The following is a 23,475-nucleotide window of genomic DNA, read 5'->3' on the forward strand; positions in this document are numbered from 1 at the left end:
ACATATGTAGTCTCTAAAGTCTACCAAACAAAGCATGTATCAGGCACATGCCACAAACACAACAAATTGTAGAAACACAAAGGAACAACAAATCTACTCTTAATCAAGTTCCCACAAAGTAAAGGTGTGGTATACAAACCAAATAAATAAATGTTTTGTGAAAAATACTTCTCCAAAATTACAGGATAAAGTATATTTTTGGACATAAAAGCTATACTATTTTAAACACAATAATTTACTTTTGTATGTAATTTTTCACTGCAGAACTTATTAAAAAAAAAAAAAAAACAGAAGAAGCAGCTGTCTATTAGATATAAACACTCCATTCCAATCCCGTCAGGTAGTAATCCCAGCACTGGGGAGACAGAAGCAGGCAGATCTCTGAATTCAAAGCCAGCTTGGTCTACAGAGTAAGTCCAAGACTACAGTGAAACTCTGTCTCAAAAAAAAAGCAAAAACAATATTCCATTCCATGGTAAACTATTCAAAAGTTAAAGTAATATTGAGTTAATAGCTCAGAGAAAGAATGCTTGCCCAGGCCACATAAGAGCCCGGGTTCAATTCCTAGTACTGCTAAATAAAACAAACAAACAAACAACTGGATGTCAGCTGTATCCTCCAAAATGAAACAAATTGTTGATTAACAATGCCTTTAAATATATTACTGTGACTCATATGTTCTATGAAAAGATAAATACTCTATTTTCTTCTATTTAAAATTCTACAAAACAGATCACTTAAAGATTTTATTTATTTACTTCTTTGGTTGGTTGGTTTTGAAGTCAGAGGTCCTGTGATATCCGTCTGACTCTACTTTCCAAGTGCTGGACTTAAGGATCATGTCAGTACTGCCCTGAACTGATTACCTTTATTTTTAATTTATTTCATATCATGAAGTCCCAAAAAATATTTGCAAATATTTATTTGACCCAAGTCCTCTGCATGTATGCTATGTTTGTGTAATTTGATGTTCTGTGGTACTCCTAATGTGTATGTGGGGGCGGGGGTGGGAGTCCTCTGACTCTTGCCAGTTTTTGAGACCCCTTTCCTCCTACTGGGTTGCCTTATCCAGCAACCCTTTCATGAATGTATTTATTTTATGTATCTGAGAACACTGTCACTGTCTTCACACACCAGAAGAGAGCACCAGATTCCATTACAGATGGTTGTGAGCCACCATGTGGTTGCTGGGAATTAAACTCAGGACCTCTGGAAGAGCAGCCAGAGCTCTTAACCACTGAGCCATCTATCCAGCCCACCATATCCAGCCTTAATGAGGGGATGTGCACATTATTATTACAATATTACAAATAATATTATTTGATTTGCTATGTTTGGTTGATATCCCTATGAGGCCTGCCCTTTTCTGAAGGAAAACAGAGGAGTGGGTCTGAGGGAAAGGAGGGGTAGAGAAAGGTCTGGGAGGAGAAGAGGGAGAGGTCAGGATATAATATTTGATAAAAGAATAAATAAAAGTTAAAAACTTTGAGAGCTTGGTATTTCACTTCTCCCTAGTTTTCTATAGTAAGAGTTGAAGGACGTAATCCAAAGATGGGACTCAAAAATACTAGAACATACTTTGCATTTCAGACGGCAGACAGAAGTCAAGCAGAAAGCTCTTCTAGATCTATTCATGAATTTCACACCTGAGCTCTGGCAGGACTTCTCAGAACAAGCAACTTCTCTGGTAAGCTGTTAAATTTCACTTAGAGACAATGAAATATAAAACTTCATACACAGCAAGCTTATTAAGTCTCACTCGGCTCAAATATAAGCATACCACCATTGTGAAAAACATAAAATAGCAGGTTTAATAATGTAATCATATAAAACAGGGATAGATGCTATGACATTCACTTTCTATCTCACAGAAGAACCGGAACATGTATCCTCATCGTCCATATGTGGACAAACAGCCATACAAAGAATCACAGTTATGACTAAAGCTGCTTGTTATTTGGAGGCACCAACAGGAAACTTCTAGAAATCATACTTGTGATTTCTTAAAAAACAAATTCTTGAGTATTATATGATGCAAACATCTCTCTAAGACCCTAAATAAGATTCTAGGCACAGTTAAAAACCTCACCTGTGTTGTACTCCTTCAACTGCAACTCCTTCACAGGCATGCCATCAGACCTCCGAAAGGCATTAAGAATCTGCAAAAACATGACACTTAAACTAACGGTACAAAGCATAGTTAAATGTTATTTTTTTCCTACTTTTTTTTTATAATTAAATCTATGATTTTTATAAAGACAAAATTTAACCATACACACTGTAATAATTCAAAATGTGAGAAATGAAATTGGACATAATGACAGGTAATGACCTATAATTCCAGCTGGCCAGAAGGCACACAGGCTTTATGTCACCATGAATGGGGAGAGGAAAGCACACCACAGAAAGGAACAGAAACTGAACACAATATACACAGAAATAAGAGTTGGGTTAAGAATGAGGTTCAGTAGTAGAGTGCTTGCCTAGCACATTGAAGGAATTAGATCTATACCTAGCACTCTCTAGAAAAGGCAAAAGAACACAGCTTTAAAGAGCACAGGTTTAGAAATCTTAACTTTTAATCCTTAGTGTCTCATGTTAAAAACAAAACGATACATACACACAACTTTATACTTTACTTACTTTAACTTACTCTAGTTTTTTTTTCTTCTGTCCTCAACCAACCTATTTTCACTACATTCAGTTTGAGTTCAATCTAAATTGGCCAAATCCTGTATCTGGCAAGATGGCTCAGCAGGTTAAGTACATTTAGTCCCAGTACTTGGGAGGCAGAGACAGGCAGATCTCTGAATTTGAGTTCATTCTGACCCACAGCAGAAGTTCTAGGACAGCCATAACTACACTGAAAACCCTGTGTCAAAACAAACAAACAAACAAACAAAACCCTGTGCTTAAAAAAAAGGAAACGAAATAGAAAACTTCTATAAGTTGTTCTCTTACCTCCACATGTGCCAGGCATGCAAACACTTGCCCCATATAGATGTACAAAGAAACAAATAAAAATAAATGCAATTTCAAAAGAAGAGAAGGAAACAGTCCTATCATGATGATACCCTAACTCTTCTAGCATAGCTCAGACTGGCTTCAAATCCAAGAATGACCTTGAACTCTTGACTCTACTTTCTCTTCACTTCTCAAGAACTTTTAAATCTTTAGTTTTTTGTTTTGTTTTCAGAAAACTGATCACTACTAAAAACTATTCCCCCTTTCTTCCTCTCCCTCCCCTTTTCTGTTTTTTTTTTTTTTTTTAAGATTTATTTATTTATTTATTTCACATATGTGAGTACACTGTAGCTGTCTTCAGACACACCAGAAGAGGGCATCAGATCCCATCACAGATGGTTGTGAGCCACCATGTAGTTGTTGGGAGTTGAACTCAGGACCTCTAGAAGAGCAGTCAGTGCTCTTAACTACTGAGCCATCTCTCCAGCCCTCTCTCTAGTTTTTCAAGTCAGGGTTTCTCTGAGTAGCCCTGGCTGTCCTCGAACTAAAGCTGTAGCACAGGCTGGCCTCAAGCTCAGAGATCTGCCTGCTTCTGCCTCCCAGGTGCTGGGACTAAAGGTGTGTGCCGCCATGTCTGGTTTCTCTTTCTTTTTGAAACTGTATCATGTGCCCTGTCTCAAAAACAAAACCAGAAAAACAGAAAATTTGTAATTATGTGATATGTGTACCCAGCTCTATGTGTGGGTATGTGCACATGAATGCTGATGGCCTCAGAGGCTGGTAAGGAGGTATTAGATTCCATGGAGCTCACAAGTGCTAAACATGCCCAACTAACCATGCCTGAGGCCCCCAAGAGAGCAGCAAGTGCCTTCAACTACTGAGCTACCTTTTCAGCCCTCTATTGTTTAACTTCTACTTGCTTCTCTATTATCTATTATTCAGTGTCTACAACAATGCCTGGTGCACAATACAAGAAGGGCATCCGTAACTAAAACCTGAGGTGATGGCAAAACCAAAGGCAGGACTGACTATGTTTGCATAGCAAGTTGCAGGCCAGCTAAAGCTACATAGTAAGACTGTGACCAGAAGATGAAGAAGAAGAAAAAGAGGAGGGAACAAACAATCTCCCACCCTCACCTCTGAAATTCAAAATGCTATAAAATATGAAACTTCATAATCATTTTGGATTTCAGATTTGGAATGTCAAGCTAGCAAAATATATACAAATATCCCAAAATCTAAAAACCATAACATTTGAAATATAACTGGTCCCAAGAACTTCAAACAAGGACTTTTCAATCAACAGTGGAGTAAATTAAGAGTATGTACTCATAGAACACTAATAATTAAATGAACAAATACTTGTTAGTATTCTACAATGCCTAGCATAATTTACTTCTAATTTTCCCCTAAGCTGTCATAATTTGGACAGATAATCCTTTTAAACAGAGTAGTTGGGTAACTCCCAGTTTGACTACGAGACAGCGTATATGTAGCTCTCCTGGAACTCAGACATCTACTTGGCTCTGCCTCCTGAGTGCTGGGGTTTAAAGACAAGTGCCACCACACTTGGTTTAGCTCCCAGTCTTTACTACTATAAATCAACTGCATCTTTGTGCATGTACTCCTGGTATAGTATCTCAAGGATATTATCAAGTCTCAAGATACTAGTCATGTGTCATTTTATAAACCTTCATATCAGTGACATCAAATAAACTCTACAGGTTATTCCAAAATTGCTTCTTAGACATTATACTATAGTTACTATAGATGTTACACTGAAGAATATAGGTTGAAGAATATGTCATCCCTATAAATCTATAATTTTTTAAGGTAAATTTATTTATTTATTTAGAGACAAGATCTCACAATGTAATCCTTCTGCATATATTCCCCAAGTACTAGAGTTACAGACATGTGTTAATACCACATGTGGGCTTTTTTGTTGTTGTTAACTGAAAGAGACAGAAAGAACATGTCTTACCTCTTCTTTTGTGGCATTTTCTGGCACTCCATTTAATCGAATAACCCTGTTAGGTTTCTCCTCACTTGGGCCAGTCCTATAATCTTGATCCTTTAATTCAGAATGTAAAGTTATTTCACAAATATATTAATTTTGCATGTAAAATAAAGTCCAACATACAATATACAAGATCAAAGTGATTTGCATTATGTTGAAGATATAAGCAATTATAATCTTCTCTCATGTCCCCCCTAATATCACTGGATTATAAGTATACTAAGACTAATAATTACTGAGGGAGTCTTAAAATAATAAGGAAAACAGGTTCTAAAATTCTCAGAATGTACTATTTGGTTGCTAAATATGAGGATCACCAACAGGGGCTGGACAGATAGCTCAGCAGTTAAGAGTACTAACTGCTCTTCCAGAGATCCTAAGTTCAATTCCCATATGGTGGCTCACAACCATCTGTAATGATATCTGATGCCATCTTCTGGTGAGTCTAAAGACAGCAACAGTATCTTATAAATAAATAGTCTATACATAAAATAAATAAATCTTTAAAAATAAAAAAGATCTCCAAAAGGCCAGGTGGCTTCACATGCCTTTAATCCCAGCATCTGGGAGGCAGAGGTATATCTGAGTTCAAGGCCAGCCTGGTCTACAGAGTGAGTTCCAGGACAGTCAGGGTTAAACAAAGAAACTCTGTCTTAAGAAAAACAAAAAGATCACATAGGAAACCTATGTAAAGATGGGTAAAATCTATTTTAAGATAATTTTTATAATTAAACTGCAACACTTAATCTTTAAGTAAGCTAGCTATGAGAAAACATGCAACATTAACATCATCATACCCTCATGACTATAAAAATACTTCTAAGCATTCTCTAAATAAACCTAAAAATAAATAAATCTTAAGACTCACTCCCCAAGATTGATAATTTACAATCAACTTAACACAGGACACTGTGTTATAAGCACAATAAAGCAAAGCAATGATTAAACACACATGATCTGAACCAAGGTCCCTTTTTGGATGTTTAAACTCCTATATTCCACTCTCATGCCCAGAATTTCCCTTTGCATGACTGTGTAAGGCAGCTTTAGGGACTGAACATCTTCCATTCTATACTGCACCCTTGACAAAAGCATTATGATCACCTCATCAACATACCTGAAGGTCTTGTTGGGCATCTCTGGACATTTTGCCCTGAGGAAAAGACTTGCTCTGGCCATAGCCAAAAATCTGGCTTCCTGGCAACCTGTGATCCACATCACAGTATTCAATGCCTCTGTAATCAGTGTCTTGTCGGCCAAGAAAGTCCAAATCACCTTCTTCTTTAAAGAGACCAGCATCTGAACTCTGTTCACCTCCAGAAAGCTTTGGCTTATCTTGGTCTTGAACTGGACTTTGGCTGTTTTGAAAGTCTGATTGAGATTCATGTTCAAAAGCTCCACTTTGTGTTTCTCCTTCTCTTGTTTCTGAATGTTCAAATTCTCCCTTCTGAACACCAAAAGCAGGTCTTTCTACGGTATGGTCATGTGTGGATTCTTCTCTCTTGTTTATATTCATACCAGAATGTTCTCTCTCTTGTGCAGAAGGTTGAATGTAATCCAAAACTTTTGGATCCACAGGAGGCATTTCCCTATCTTTAAATTCCATACAAGGTCCTACCTCTCTGCCCCTAAAATCTTGGTAAGTCCTAGAACGATGTCTACCTCTGAAATCCGAATGTGGTGTATCCCTATTCCTAAAGTCTAAATCAGTAGTAGCTGAACCTCGGCCCCTAAAGTCCACCTGTGTTCCATCTTTATCCCTGAAGTCCAAATCAGATACATCTCTGTTCCTAAAATCAGAACGAGACTGATCTCTGGATCTAAAATCCAAATCTGATAAATCTCTTCCCCTAAAATCTGCATGGGATCCATCTCGGCCTCTAAAATCTAAATCATAAGTACCCCGCCCCCTAAAGTCAGATGGAGGAACATCTCTACTTCTGAAGTCAACAGTATGAGAATCCCTGTCTCTGTAATTTATATGAGGTGTCTCCCTACCTCTATAATCTATAGGAGTACCATCTCCACCCCTGTAGTCCATAGGTGGTCCTTCTCTATCCCGAAAATCCCCAGAATGTATGTCCCTATTCCTGAAGTCCAACTGTGCTGAATCTCTGCTCTGGAAATCCAAAGATGAAAAATCCCCCCCTCTGAAATCATGTCCAGGTCCCTCCCCTCCTTGATAGTCACCATGTGGTCCATCTCTAGCTCCATAGCTGAAAGAATGCTCCTCTACATTTGCAAAGGGAGGTCCTGAATGCCCCTGGAAATCAAAGGGAAGTGAATCTCTGCCAGGAAAGTTGCCAGAGTGTCTCTCTTGAGCATGACTCTTAAGGGGAGGAGGAGGATAATCCCTGTTCCACCCGGGAGCAAACCTTTCTTCTTGGCTCCCACTGTAGAAACAAAGACAGGGTTATTCATATTGTCCAGAGAGTTTGAAATCTACACACCAGCATATTCTTCTCTAATCACAGCATATTCTTCTGTAAACATATTTTGGGGGGCAGAGTTCTGTAACAAGGTCCTAGATCTGCAGAAAACAGCAAGTTTTGCTATTTTAAGATGAAGTGTCCGAGTAAACTTTTATGCTCCCATTTCAGAACACGAGGTAAGTCAACACAAGGTTTTCAACATGACTGCTGCAGAAAAAGCTTTCACCCAGTCCTGCAACAGGGAAAATCCGCAATACCAGATAAGCTAATAAAGGTAACATACTACAAAATTTCCCAGTTTCTACAGCCAAGGAATTTAAAATTCCAAGGTCATCATGACAATTACTACATATGTGGAGTCAGGGGAAATCAGTGCAATTTTCTGTTTCTTTGGTTGTTTTTTCCTTTTGATTTTCAGACAGGGCTTAGTTATATAGCCCTGGCTGGCCTAGAAATCCGTGTGTAGACCAGGCTGGTCTTGAACTTGAAGTAACCCTCTATTCCCTCTGCTTCCTGAATTGTAATAAACAACCATGTTCAGCCTCAAAGTATAAAATTTCATGTAAGTTCCAGGAAGTATCTTTCTCATTGCTGTATACAATGATAAACATTTAAAAATATTTCCTTATATTTGTATCACGAATTCTAATTAATCCATAATATTATTATGACAAGTAGCAGCATTAACCCCAGTTCTACTGTGCCTCTACTTAGAAGGACTGTCAGCTGGGCCCAATCCTAATTATCCCAGTATTATCACAGAAGGCAACATGATTCATTCTACACAGCATATCAGAGCATCTACACCAAGCTAAATTACCTAAGAGCTGAAGGCTGAACGTCACCTAAAACATTAGATCTTTAGGCATTATCTCCATGTCCCAAATAAAGAAGCTGACAAGATTCTAATGCCTCAAGCTAACTTTTATTGCAATAAAACATATCTTTAAAATAATTACAGTTAGAAAAAGGACAACAAAAAAGAATAACTAGGACAGGAGAGATGGTTCTGTGGTTAAAAGCACTTGTTCTTCCAGAGGCCCTAGGTCTGGTTCCCAGCACCCATGTGACAATTCACAACCTGTATACTCCAGTTCCAGGGAATCTGACACCCTCTTCTGGCCTCTTCAGGAAGCAAGCATATATATGATGTATAAACATTTAGACAAAACATCCATTCACATAACTCAAGAAATAAACAAGCAGGGCAGTAGTGGTACATGACTTTAATCCCAGGATTTAGGAGGCAGAGGCAGGCAAATCTCTTGTGGTTCAAATCTCTGGTCTACAGAATAAGTTCCAGTATAGCCAGGGCTGCTACATAGAGAAACCCTGTATTGAATAAACAAAAAACAAACAAAACCAAAACAACAAAAAAAAAAAAAAAGGAGAAATAAACAAGAGTTGCCCAGTCTTTCAAACTCCCAACATCTTTCCTTTGCCTAATCACTAGAGCATTTTACACATTTTGGCTTTGGTCAAAAATCAAGAGACAGCCACACAGGATGGTATACAACTATTGATCTCATTATTTGGAATGTTGAGGAAGATGATTCTGAATTTTAAGACTAGTCTTAGAATAAGAACCTATCTCAACAAATTAAAAAAAGAAATCAAAGAACTTAAGTAGGCAATTAGACACCAGGGAATCCCAGGGAGGGCACATAAATAAAAATAACTGAAGAGCTATCTACTGCTTGGCAGTACAACAAAAACATGAAGATTATCAGAACCAACTCAAGTTTCTCCTCCCAAGACATACAGATTCTATCGTAAGACCCTTCTAAACTCAAACTATATAACCACAGTAAAAGTCAAAAGACAAGCCATCACCACTCCCTTAGTATCTTATTTTTTTAATTTATTATTTGTGTGTTTTATGTACATACATGGGTCTGCATTTGCATGCAGCAGCTGGAGGACACTGGGCATCTGCGAGGACTCTCTTACTTTTTATGATACAGTTTCTCATTGAGTCTGAAATTTACAGTTTAAGCTAGACTAACTAGACTGAATTCCAGAATACTTCAGTTTCCACCCAACATGGGTTACAAAAACATGCTTAGCTTTGTTTTGTTATTTATGTACTAGAAATTTAAACTCAGTTCCTCTTGATTTCATAGCAAGCACTATTTCCCAAAAAGCTATCTCCACAGGAGTACCAAGACCTTTCTTTCATAAAGTAAATAGAACTTTAAAACATTAGAACAACATACATTTAGTTGATTTTCAGAACACAAAAGCTTCTCTTGGTTCCCAGTAACGCTAACATTAGTTATATCTTTTTAGAATAAATACTCAAGCTTCCTTGGATCCTCATGGAATGATGGTTGAGACATCTAAAAGTCAGCTTTTTTTTTTTTAATGTCAAAGTGCCAAATGAATAAACATTTTATTGCGATATTTCAATGCAGTATTTATTTCAACATTTTCTTTTTCTTGCACTAAGTTGTATAGCCCAAAATGCTGAACATTCTTTTGTTCTTGTTGTTCTTTTTTTTTTAAATACAATATATGTATTAACATTTCAAATGTTATCCGCTTTCCCAGTTTCCCCCTCTGCCATCCCCCACCCCCGTCCCCCTGCTTCTATGAGGATGCTCCCCCTTCCAGAATACATCTAGCATTGTCCTTAAATACCACCAAGAAGATTATCTTACCCTTCTAAGTCAAGCAGATCTAGAGTAACCTACCACACTATAGTTCTTATATCTAAATTCTATAGCCCTATTAATATAAAACAGCAGTAGTGCCAAGAGTGGTGGCTCATGTTCAAAGCCAGCCTAGTCTACATAGCCAAGTACAAAACTAGCCAGGGCCACATAGTGAAACCCTACCTCAAAACAATGAATACTAGTGGTTATAGAAATTATTTTAAGCTAATGTAAAATAATTTTGAGAAAAAGAATTTCAAAGAGAAAACAAAGCATTTTCCTGCAAAATAGCCTTTCTTGTTTTTGAGCTGTCCAAAAATGGATTGCTATCTCCCTCTGGTCAAAAAACTTAAAAATTAGAAGTTAATGAGTTGGATAAAGATAGGAGGATCTCTAGGAGACCACTTGATCTATGTATCAAGTTCTAGGACAGCCAGAACTACATAAAGAGGCTCTGTCTTGAGAACAAAACAAAAACACAGAAAAATAAGCAAACAAAAATTCAAGCATTCTGAAGTTCAAATGAGTTAGAGGCCAGCCTGGTTTACATAGTAGGTTTCAGGCCCACTAGGGCAGCAAGTGAGATTGAACACAGAAAGATCATGAGTTCAAGGCCAGTCTAGCCTATACAGAAAGACAAAACAAAACCAAGAAACAAATAAAAACTTTAAAAATCTGGGTATGGTAGCTCATAACTTTAATCAAAGTAGTTCAGGCTGAGTCTCACCTTAGGTTCAAGGCCAGCATGCATGCACGCACGCACACACGCACACACACACACACACACACAAATACACACACACATGAAGGAAGAAAGGGGCCAGGCTTTAATCCCAGCACCCAGGAGGCAGAGGCTGGAGAGTATCTCTGTAAGTTAGAAGTCTACAAATCAAGTTCCAAGACAGCTAGAGCTATTACAGTCTAACACTCTCAAAAAAACAAAAAACAAACAAAATAATTCTTTAATTTTTTTAAAGCAAGTGATAACCTAAAATAAGGAAATAACATTTTAAATAAGTTTAATGGTTCAAAGACAAAATATTCTATAAAAAATAATTTTAAAATGATGCTTTGGCTAGAGAGATAGCACATTAGTTAAGACCACTGACTGTTCTTCCAAAGGTTTCCATGCACCCACATGATGGCTCATAACTTGCTCTAACTCCAGTTCCAGAAGATCTGATGTACTCTTTTGGGCTCCACAAGTACTGAATGAATGTGGTAAGCAGACATATACCCACATACATAAAAATAAATGAATCATTCTTTTAAAAGATGAGTGGTATTGGTGGCACATGTCTTTAACCCCAGCACTCAAGGGGCTGAGCTAGGTGAATGTCTGAGTTCAAGGCCAGCCTAGTCTACAGAGTGAGATCTAGGATAGCCAAGGCTACACAGAGAAACCATGTCTTGAAAAAAACCAAATCCAAAACAAAACAAAACAAAGGTGTTCTTAAAATTGAGTGAAGGGAGGATTGTTCAACAGAGCCAAATCTAATGTTTTTGAATGACTACTTAAACCACCTTAATTCTATAATAGACTGATATACAAAATAATTATCCATAAATAGATTAAGAAAACAAACAATAACATAAATATTTTTAAATCTTACATATAAGCACTGATTTAGACTGGAGTTTGACAATTTTTTAAATTTTGTTTATTTTTGGTTTTTTTGAGACAGGATTTCTCTAAATAAATTTGAATGCAGTGGAACTCATTGTGCAGACCAGGTTGGCCTCAAACTCACAGAGACCCACCTGCTTCAGTTTCCTCAATGCTAGGAGTAAAGGCTATATGCCACCATGCCTGGACAAGCTTTTTAAATATAAAAAGCCAGATAGTACATATACTATACTGGGGCTTTATAGCACATACAGTATCTACTACAACTATTCAATCTATAACTACAATATAAAAGCAGCCACACACTATTGGTAAATAACTGAGCATGGCTATGTCTTGATACAGTGATGGCTTAGTGGTTAAGAATTCCCACATCAAAGCTCACCATCACTTAGTGGTTAGGAGTTCCCACATCAAAGCTCCTGAGTTCCAAGGATTCCAAAACACTGTTCTGACCTCATGTGAAAGAAACACTCATAACAAATAAAATACATTTAATTATGTAGGTTTTTTAAAGTTTATTCCTACTACTTTGAGGGGCTGAGAGTGGAGAATTGCAAGTTTATGGTCAATTTGAATTAAGCAAAGAGATACTATCAGGTCTAACATCCCACAACACCCATACCTCCAGCTCTGAGGGTTGTCACCCACATCTGGCTTCCACATATACTCATAGACACACATGTGCATAAAAGTACAAATAAGTATTTTTAAGTCTTCCCTATAAATCTAAAGCAGAATCTACTTATAACCCAGTGATATAACCTCTTCCACTCTTCTTTGTACCCAATAAACCCTAAAACTGGCATGTATGTCATTTTGAAAAGCATATCAATGTCATTAGCAAGACACAGCTCTAAAATCTTACAAGATTTTATATTTATATATGTATATATGTGTGTAGTTCCCTGAGGAGTTTAAAACAGGAGTAGGATCCTTAAAAACTGGAGTTACGGGGCTGGAGAGATGGTTTAGTGGTTAAAAGCACTGACTGCTCTTCCAGAGGTCCTAAATTCAATTCCTAACACCATATGGTAGATCACAACCATCTGTAATGAGATCTGAAGACAGCTACAGTGTACTCATATATAATAAATAAATAAATCTTTAAAAACAAAAACCAAAGTTAAAAAAACTTGTAAGTTTCTGATATGAGTTCTAAGAACCCAACTTGGATCTTTTAGAAGAACAAAAAATGATCTTAACTGCTGAGCTATCCTTCTAGCCCCTTAATGGAGCTTTCATAAACAACATATTTTGCTAGCTTTCCAAGTATATATTGTTTTGTTAAAAGAGAAAAAAGAATTAACAAATATGAAGAAGACAAAAGTGGCAATGCATACCAGCAATCTTAGATATTCGGAAAGCTGAGGTAGGAAGATCACAGCTCAGGACACACTGTAAAACCTTATCTCAAAAGTAAGTAAATAATCTCACACATGGGATACTAAAGAAGGATTGCCATGACTATAGTACCAGTCTGGGATATTAGTGAGTTCACCATAAATGAATAAATGACTCTGGCATTTTTATAATATTTTTTAAATGTTGCCAGGTGTGGTGGCACATGCCTTTAATCCCAGCAATTGGGAAGTAGAAGCAAGCAGATCTCTGAGTTCAAAGCCAGCCTGCTCTATAGAATGAGTTTCAGGACAGCCAGGCTGTACAGAAGCTTGACTTGGGGGATGGGAGGCAGCAAAATGGATCAGCAGGTAAAGGTACTTTCTGCTAAACCTGAAAATTCAAGTTCAGACCCCTGACCCATGTGGTCCAAGAACTAACTCTCTCAAGTTGTCTTCTGACCCTCACACCTGTGCTGTGGTACACCTGCCTGCACACATAGAAAATAAATAGAAAATAGATAGATAAATAAATACAGGTAAATAAATGAATAAATAACTTCAGCCAGACAGTGGTGGTGCATGCCTTTAATCCCAATGCTCAGGAGGCAAAGGTAGGCAGATCTCTCGAGAATTCAAGGCCAGCCTGGTCCTAGTATCAAGTTGCAGGACAGGTAAAAAGGTTATCAAGGGGCTAAAGCTATGGCTCAGAGCCAAAGTATTTGCCAAGCAGACAGGAGGCCCCGGGTTCTGTTCCAACGTCACATAAATAGAAAGAGAAACAGACACAGAAAAAACACCTGGCATACTGGTTATATACTTTCAATCACTTTAGAAATTACCAAAAACTTTATGAGTATTTTCTAGTTCTAAAAAGCTTAGCTATTTCTCCACAAAGAAAATATTTGCCATTATGGTAGGCCAAAAGTTACATTATAAATACTTGACAATTCAATATATAAAATTTAAGACTTACCGAAAAGGTCCTGTTCTGTTAGCAGATCGAGAATCCCCCCACATCTCTTTCTATGTCAAGAAAGCTTCAATAAGTAGATCTTTTTTCCTACCAAACTCTAGCAGGGTAGTACCTGTATAAAATAAACCTCAAGTAAATACTTTAGGACATGAAATATAGGCTAAACTACTTATTCCTAGCTTGCTAATTTTATCAGGGATAAGTATCAAGGAAGGTTATTCACAGAAGCCACTTTAAAATATTTATACAGTGCTAGAGAAGGCTCAGTAGGTTACAGCATTTGTCCCCAAGCCTGACAACCTGAGTTCAATTCCCTAGATTTATACAGTATTGAGAACCAACTCCCAAAAGTTACCCTTTAATTTCTTCAAACACACACACTTAAAAAAAAAAGTCTTTATTAAAAAAAAAAATTCAGCCTAGGGTGGTGGCACATGTCTTTAACCCCAGCACTCTGGAAGCTGCGACTCTTGGATATCTAAAAATTCAAGGCCAGTCAGGGATACAAGGTAAAATACTTTCCAAAAAAAAAAAAAAAGTTTGAAACTATAAAGATGGTCAGCAACAGCAAGTAAAGCACTTGCCACAACCTGACTGCTTTTCCCCAGGACCTAAAGTAGAAGGAAAGAACTAATTCCAAGTTGTCCTCTGACTTCCACAAACATGTTAAGTATATAGATAATATCATACACAGATAGATATACACACCAAGAAAACTTTGACTATTTCCAAGTTACGTTTGTTTTACATGTACTTTATGCTTATGGTAACTAGTAAGATTTCAATGCATACTATCAAACCTTTTAAAAAATCAAGTACTGACAAAAATACATTCATATAGTTTTATTCCAAAATGATCTTAAAAATCTGTATATGTATCTCTCTTCTTTTTTAAAATAAAGTTGTAAAAAAAAAAAAAAAAAAGAACATACACAGAACAAATTAACTTTTTTTTCCAACTATAAATGTGTGTTCTGAGCCAGGCAACGGTAGCATTGCCTTAATCCCAGCACTCTGGAAGCAGAGGCAGGCAGATTTGTGAGTCAGCCTAGTCTACAAAACAAGTTCCAGGTCAGCCAGGCCTGTTGTTCCAGTCTCAAGAAAAGAGGGCTGGGGGAGGGGAGTGATGGAGAAAAGACAAAAATGTGTGTTGACTCCCACAGATGCCTCTGACCTTCATAGAAGTAATGTAGTATGCAAACACTCTCACACACAAATATTTAAAATCTTTTTTTTTTTCAAAATTCGAGGTCTCACTTTTTTAAAAAAAAGAAAAAGCATATTATGAGGCATTCTAAACTTCTTAGTGAACAAAGAATATTTCACTTCCAATAGTTCTTTCCTGAGTAATTTTTTCAGTACTCACGTGTCCAATACTAGAAAAAACATCTTAGCATTAACCTCCTCCTCAGTCTATGTGGCTAATCCTACACTATCTAGCTCAGTTAATCGCAATACTTATTATCCTCACCAGTGATTGCTTTGAAGACAGGCATGTAACCTAAATGAAGCTGAGAACTTATCTCCAGGACTTTTCTTGTAGCTACTGAAAGATCTTCGTGGATTTACAAAGGTTTCCTAAATGTGACACAACAAATAAAAGGAGACAAATAAATCAAAATTAAATACTTTGTACATCAAAGGACACTTGATGTCAAGGAAAAAAAAAAACAATCCGAAAGTGATAAAAATGGCTGACACGAAGTGGCCAGAGGTGACCTGTAAAGATGGTCCACTACTCCCTTGACCCAGAAAACCCCACAAAATCATGCAAATCCAGAGGTTCAAACCTTCGTGTTCATTTTAAGAACACTGGGGAAACTGCCCAGGCAATCAAGGGTATGCATATCCGAAAAGGCAACAAGTATCTGAAGGATGTCACTTTAAAGAAGCAATGTGTGCCATTCCAGCGTTATAATGGTGGTGTTGGTAGATGCACCCAGGCAAAACAGTGGGGCTGGACACAGGGACGGTGGCCAAAAAAGAGTGCTGAGTTTTTGTTGCACATGCTTAAAAATGCAGAGAGTAATGCTGAACTTAAGGGTTTAGATGTAGATTCTCCAGTCATTGAACACATCCAGGTGAACAAGGCACCTAAGATGCGCCGGCGAACCTACAGAGCTCATGGCCGAATTAACCTATACATGAGCTCCCCCTGCCACATTGAGATGATCCTCGCAGAGAAGGAACAGACTGTTCCAAAGCCAGAAGAGGAGGTTGCACAGAAGAAAAAGATATCCCAGAAGAAACTGAAGAAGCAAAAGCTCATGGCACGGGAATAAATTCAGCATAAAATAAATGAAGTTAAAGTAAAAAAAAAAAAAAAAAAAGGGCTGACTTGACATTTTCAAGGTCTTATTCATCCAAAGAACAAGCCGTAACCATAGGAATAAAGGGCATATGGCAAGATGGCAAAATGGGCTAAAAGTCCTTTCAGTGTAACCTGACCACCTACTTTTCATCACTGAACACCACAGTAGAAAGATAAAACCATCTCTCAAAAGTTGCCTTCTGATCTCCAAGCATACATGTGGGATGTTTATACCCACACCTATACACATCACATATAATAATAATGAATCCAATTAAAAATTGGGCTGATGAAATGGCTCAAGGATAAAGGCACTTGCCACCAAGCCCGACAATCTGGGACTCAAATAGGGTGAAAAGAGGTCTGACTCCCAGAAGTTGTCCTCTAGCTTCCACGTGTGTGTCATGGCATAAGCATACACCCATGGCCACACCACCCTCACACAGATAAATAACTGAAGTGTAACAAAATATAAATAACTAAAATGCAAAGAAAAAAAAAAGCCATCTTCAAAGTAGTAGGAACATTGTATGGTATTCTTGTCTTCCCTTGCCCTCTTCTGCTTCAAAATAGCAGTAGTTTTGTTCTTTAAGCAGTACAGTCTAGTTCTAAGCTCCTTTTAAGAAAGGAATAATTATATTTGCAAATTATTTCATTCTTCTGTTCTACCCTGTCAGAATGAAGGGGAGGAGTATCTGAAGAACTGATACAAAATGCTAGTTTCCATTTCACCTAACTTAAAATTCCAACAGAAACCCATGCTTTTTTAAAAAATTATTTATTATGTATAAGTACACTTTAGCTGTCTTCAGACACACCAGAAGAGGGCATCAGATTCATTACAGATGGTTGTGAGCCACCATGTATGTGGTTGCTGGGATTTGAACTCAGGACTTCTGGAAGAGCAGTCAGTCAGTGCCCTTAACTGCTGAGCCATCTCTCCAGCCCAAACCCATACCTTTAACTTCAGTACATAAGCAGGCAGAGCTCTGTGAATTCTAGGCCAGCTAGATTAGCATGTTAAAACCCTGTCTCAAAATAACAACAATATTATTATTCAGAAATCTCTTGGATCTCATGGAAGCTCTTATTCAGGTTTAATGAAAACCTTAAAGCAAGCTATAGGCGCAAATACCAATCCTAACAAATAATGGTAGAAAACCATGAAGTACTTGGAAATCAGGCTATTCAAAAGCAGCATGTAGGAGCTGGAAAGATGGCTTAGTCAGAGATAAAATTCAAGCTAGGTTCAGAATGATTTAGCCATAGGTGACCTTGAATATCTGACTCTTCTGACTCTACATTCCCAGTCAGTGCTAAGATTATAGGCAAGTCGCTTGCTATAATAGGCTTCTCTGTTTTTTTGTTTGCTTGCTTATGTTTAATTGTTGCTGTTAATTTGCTTGGGTTTTTATTAGTCAGAGTCTCACACTATAACCTAGGCTATCCTTGAACTCACAATGTAGCTTAGGCTAGCCTAGAAACCAAGGTAATCTTTTATCTCAGCCTTTGAACTATTTGAATTACTACACGAGCCACCACACCTAGTTTGATTTAGGTTTAGGAAACAAGATCTCACTTAGCCCAGCAGGGACTCTAATTTCATATGAAGCTAAGGACCTATTAGCTTAGGTCCTAATCTTTTGGCCTCCACATTCCCAGAACAGTGTACAAGCTGGTACCACTACATAGAGGTAGATGATTTTGATAAAGCAACTGAGGAAAAGGCTCCAGCAAAGAAATCTATACAAAATACTCCAGACAAAAATACACAAAATCAAACAGAAATGTAAAGATTCAACATCTTCAACACCAAGATCAATAGGTCAAGAATCTTTCAAAAAGCAGTTAGAGCCTGTGATAGAAGCAGAGATTAAACCTACCAGAGCTATATAGATACCAACAAAAAGAGGAGGAAGAAAAAAAAATCCTAAAACACCATAAGAACCAATTAGCTATAAAATATATTAAGATAAAAATTAAAGAAAAAAAAGGTGGCTTTCGTCACCAAAAAAAAAAAAAAAAAACTTAAGAACTGCTTCAGGATGACTGACTAGCAGACTATTCAAAGATCTCTGGCAATGGAGGAAGACTCTTTAGAAAATAGTTCAAAACTAGGCATTGTGATAAACACCTATAACCTCAGAAATAAGGCAGAGGAAGGAGAATGAGGCTACATGGCAAGTCCAAAGGCCAGCCTAGGCTACATGAGACTGTTTCCACTCATCCCCACCAAAAAGAAAAAAAAAGTTTAAAGCTGTATTCACTGGCATACATCTATGATCCCAGCATTCAGGAAACTGAAGTGAGACCCTGTTTCAAAAAAACAATAATATTTTTTGAAAATTTCTGCCTAATTACATTTCTTTAACAGTTAATAAATGGCTGTCTTTGTCACTTTATAAAGTGAAAAGTTCTCTATCAAGTTGATAATGTCAAAATGATTCATTTGGTGGTAAAAGTGCTTGCCATACAGACCTGATAATCTGGGTTCTAACCCTTGAAACCATACAATGGTTGAAAAGAATAGATTCCACAAAGTTGTCCTCTGGCCCTCATACTCCTCTGCCCCTGCTACACATATACATAAGGAAGAAAGAAAGGAAGGAAGGCAGGCACACACACACACTCACACAGACACAGGTAGTCATGGTGGTATTTAATCCCAGAATGTAGGAGTTAGAAACAAGTGGATCTCTTGTAAGATCAATGCCAGCTTGGTCTACAGAGCTAGTTCCAGGACAGCCAAAGCTATGCCAAAAAAAAAAAAAAAAAAAAAAAAAATCCTGTCTCTAAATAAATAAATAAATAAAATGTGGGACAGAAATACAGGACAGCAGTGAAAAACAAATTCAGGAGTAGAAAAGTACACTGCTTATAATAAAAAGCTCACAAAGGATTAACAATAGCTAACTGAGCAAGCAGAAGAAAGGATCACAAAACTTGAAAGTAGGACAGTATAAAATTATCAACTCACAGAAGCAGAAATAAAAAGCATGAACTAAAATGAATGACAAAAATTACAAATGAAGGAGCATCATCAGACCAACATATGAACCACAGGATTTCCAGAAGAGAGGGCTGAAAATGTGGCTGAGTAAATCACTTGCCTATGATGTATTAAGTCCATCATTCAACCCCTAGCACCAAAGAAGAAATAAAATTTTAATTTTATTTTGTTTTGTTTTGTGTTTCAAGACGAAGCTGGGCTAGAGATATGGTTCAGCAGTTAAGAGCACTGACTGCTCTTCCAGAGGTCCTGAGTTCAAATCCCAACCATCTGTAATGGGATCCGATGCCCTCTTCTGGTGTGTCTGAGGACAGTGACAGTGTACTCATATACATTAAATAAGTAATATTAGGAAAAAAAAAAAAAAAAGAAACCAAGCTGGTAGCTCAGGTCATCATCCAAATGAAAAACACGGCAGGATTACCCCCAATGAGTTCAAGACCAGCCTGTTTACTCAAGACTGTCTCACAAAAATATACAACAGGAGGATGGAGAAATGAGAAAAGTGTTCAATTCTCAACACCCACATGGCAGGGGCACTGCTGTCTGTAACTCCAATTCCAAGCAATACTTACATATACAAACACACACACACACACACACACACACACACACACACATATAGTAAATATATATATTTATTAAAGGAAAGGAATATATATAAAGAAAAACTGAAAACTCTTAAGAAATGTAGTTTAAGTTGGGTAGTGGTGGTGCATACATACCTTTAGTGCCAGCTGGGAGACAGAGGCAGGCAGCTTTATGAGTTTGAGGTCAGTCTGGTCTACAGAGTGAGTTCCAAGGTCAGCCAGGGCTACACAGAGAAACCATGTCTCAAAACACCAAAAAATAAAAAAATAAATGTAGTTTAGTAACCAAAGCAAATACAATTCTTAGAGGACAGCAAAATAGGTCCCAGGTAATAAACACTACTTTTGCCAGCCTGGTGGCCTGAGTTCAATCCCTGGGATTCACAAGGTAAGAGAGAACAGATTCTAAGTTATACTCTGACCTACTGACAACTACCATGGCATGTATATACACACTTTACATTTTAAAAATAAAAACAAGACACTAGTCATAAAAAATACAATTCTGGACTGGAGAGATGGCTCAGCAGTTAAGAGCACTGACTGCTCTTCCAGAGGTCCTGAGTTCAATCCCCAGCAACCACATGGTGGCTCACAACCATCTGTAATGGGATCCGATGCCCTCTTCTGGTGTGTTTAAAGAAAGCTGCATTGGAAAACAAGCCCGGTCCCCTAGAAAATCAGCAAGTACTCTTAAGCAATGAAGCATCTCTCTAGCACCTATTACCAAAGTGTAAATGAACCCTGAAATGCTGATGCATGAACAGCATGACAACAAAGGTCAGAACTACTAAGGATTCACTAAGTAAGTACCCTATCAACAAGTTATAAAAATAAACAGTTCTAAACCATCAACTCCAGAAGACAAACATTAGCCTAGCTTACTGACCACACCCCACACCTCTCATATTCTACACACTGGGAAGAGTAGATGGGCCCTGTAGTAAATTTTGAAAACAATACATGCCCAAGTGAAAATGCAGTCAGCCATAATCCTGAAACTAGCAGCACAATATCCAATCGAGAGCTGTGACAGTTCAAGTAAAAAGAAAGAGTTTCACACTGGAAATGGTTCACCTGGTCCTCAGTGAGGGCAAGCCTCCACATCAAGCTAAAAACTACATTCCTAGTATGTCAATTCCTTAGTTTCAGTTTAGCAACAAAATTTCCCCCAGAATCCAAACTGGTTTCCAGGTTAGACAGTAAACCTAACACCCAGGAGAGAGAGACAAGAAGAGGACTACCATAAATTAGAACCAGCCAGGGCCAGCCAGGTGTGATGGCTATAATCCAAGCACTACTAGAGGTAGAAACAAGAGCTGAGTGGAGTGTGGTGTCCTGGCACTATGGAGACAGTTAAGAGAACTTACCGTTCTTAAAGAGGACCTGAGTTCAGTTACCACCATCCACGTGGGGGCCCATAACCATCTACACCTCCAGTTCTAAAGGATCTGATGTTTTCTTCTGTCCCTCTCACCAGGTACATAGAGTACATATATATATATATATACATTAAGCAAAACATTTCCATGCCTAAAATAAGATAAAAACATTTGTTTTTGGTGACACAGGATTTGAGGCCAGACTGGGTTAACTAAGACCTTGCCTTAAAAAATAAAAAAATTAATCAGAGGCTTTGGATGTCCCCAGAGTTGGAGTTAGGAGATTTTGTGTGCTGGGAACTGAACTCAAGTCCTCTGCAAATTAGTACATACTTTCTTAACACAGAAGTCTTCATTATGTAGCCCAGACTGACCTTGAACTTCTGGTCCTCCCACTTTCTTCTCCAGAATATTAGGATTATAAAAGTTCACTATCATACCTGGTTTTATTACAAACTGGAGTTCAAGTCCAAGGTCTACATGTTAGATAAGCACCATACCAATTGTGTCACATCCATAGCCTCTCCAATTCCTTTTATTGTAGTAAAATATACATAGCTTATCACCTAAATATTTAAGTATACAGTTCAATTCAGTGGCTCTAAATAGTTATACAGTCATCAGCGCTATCCACTTCTTTACTTCTTTCAATCTTGTAAAACTATGGACTAAACAGTAACTTCCAGTTATTCTCTTACTCCTCTCCTGGCTACCACTATTCTACTTTTCATATATTCCTATGTTTTGGGTTTGGTTTTTGAGACAGGGTTTCTCTATGTAGCCTTTGCTGCCCTGGGATTCTGTAGACTCGCCTGTCTCTACCTCTGCCTCTAGAATACTGGGACTAAAGGCATGCATCATCACTGACTTATGGTTTTGACTACTGAGTTCCTCAACAACTGAAATCATACAGTGCTTTCCTTATTTCACTTACCATAACAGAGTACCCATTAAAAAAAAAAAAAAAAAAACCTGGGGTCAGGAGAGGCTGGAGAGATGGCTTAGTGGTTGAGTACTGGCTAGTTATAAACTACCTGCTGTGAGTACTAAGAATCAAGCTTGGATCCTCTGGAAGAGCAGTAAGTGCTCTTAAGCACTGTACCATCTCTACAGTTCTCACTTTAAAAACATCTTACCTTGGTGCTGGAGCTCAGTAGTTAAGAGCACTTACTTCTCTCGTAGATAATCTGAGTCTGGTTCCTAACACCACATGACAGTTCACAACTGTGTGCAACACCAGTTCTAGGGGATCTGACAACCTCTTCTGGACTCTATAAGCACCAGGCATGTACACGTTACATATTTGCAGGCAAGCACTCATTGTCACAAAATAAAAATAAAGTTTCTAAAAAACATTTTAAAAAACTTATATTTGATCTAGAATGATCAATGGTTCAATGGTTAAAAGCACTTGTGGCTCACAACCTTCTTTAAGTCCAGTCCCAGGGGATCCAACAACCTCTATGGCCTCCTGGGGCACTGGGCACAAACATGGTACAAAGACATACATGCAGGCAAAACACCCATAAACGTAAACTTAAATACTAAAAATTGTAAAAATATTATCTTTGTACATGTGTTACACATGTGAGTGTATGATATGTATATGTATGTATGTATGTATATATATTCATTTGGCAAGCTTGTGAATATCAGAAGACAACCTCAGGTGTACTTCCTCACTGTCTACCTCCTTTGAGGTCTCTGTTTGGTGCTGCATACACTAGGCTAGCCCACAAGGAAGGCGGTAATTACAGATCTTACCTTCCTTTTTAAGGTTGAAGAGTAATCCAAAGAAAGTATAAGTATACACAGAGGTGTCATTTTGTTCATCCATTCACCTATCACTGAGTCCTCGGGTTGCTTTCATAGTTCAGCTATTATGAACAGTGCTCTATGAACATGTATACAAATACCAGATTGAGATTCTGCCTCCAATCTCTTTGGGTACATCTGTAAATAAAATTGCTGGATCATATGGTTTTTGTCTTGAGACTGAGTCTTCTATGTAAACCATGCTCTCCTCAAGCTTATAGAAACCCTCCTACCCCTGCCTCCCAAGTGTTGGAATTATAGGTGTATAGCACCATGCTACAGGAGGCTGTAAAAACCTGGAATCCCAGCACTGGGAAAATAAAGAGGTCAGTTTATGGGTACATACTGATTTCA

At 37.8% G+C, this 23,475-nt stretch overlaps 2 protein-coding genes across 4 annotated transcripts in view; one reads left to right on the forward strand and one right to left on the reverse strand.

Moving 5' to 3' along the window:
• The window catches only part of RBM6 (RNA binding motif protein 6), an 87,022-nt gene that overhangs the window by 59,395 nt on the left and 4,152 nt on the right, over positions 1-23,475 (reverse strand). The window contains exons 2-6 of one of the 3 annotated variants that reach the window (XM_080934829.1): positions 15,485-15,591; positions 14,014-14,125; positions 6,102-7,377; positions 4,949-5,038; positions 2,090-2,159 (exon numbers count right to left, since the gene is read on the reverse strand). In XM_080934829.1, coding sequence (XP_080790955.1) covers positions 2,090-2,159; positions 4,949-5,038; positions 6,102-7,377; positions 14,014-14,057 — 1,480 coding nt within the window. In that variant the 5' untranslated portion in view covers positions 14,058-14,125; positions 15,485-15,591. Of the gene's footprint in view, positions 1-2,089; positions 2,160-4,948; positions 5,039-6,101; positions 7,378-14,013; positions 14,126-15,484; positions 15,592-23,475 lie in introns of those variants that run through there. The other 2 variants (XM_080934830.1, XM_080934832.1) reach the window with 2 other exon arrangements.
• LOC308434466 (large ribosomal subunit protein uL22-like) lies at positions 15,741-16,295 on the forward strand (the record flags this gene model as incomplete). Its single annotated transcript, XM_080934750.1, has 1 exon — positions 15,741-16,295. One exon carries the CDS (start codon positions 15,741-15,743, stop codon positions 16,293-16,295), a length of 555 nt encoding a protein of 184 aa, XP_080790876.1.

This window comes from Micromys minutus (genome assembly GCF_963924665.1).
Source record: "Micromys minutus genome assembly, chromosome: 21".
NCBI lineage: Eukaryota > Metazoa > Chordata > Mammalia > Rodentia > Muridae > Micromys > Micromys minutus.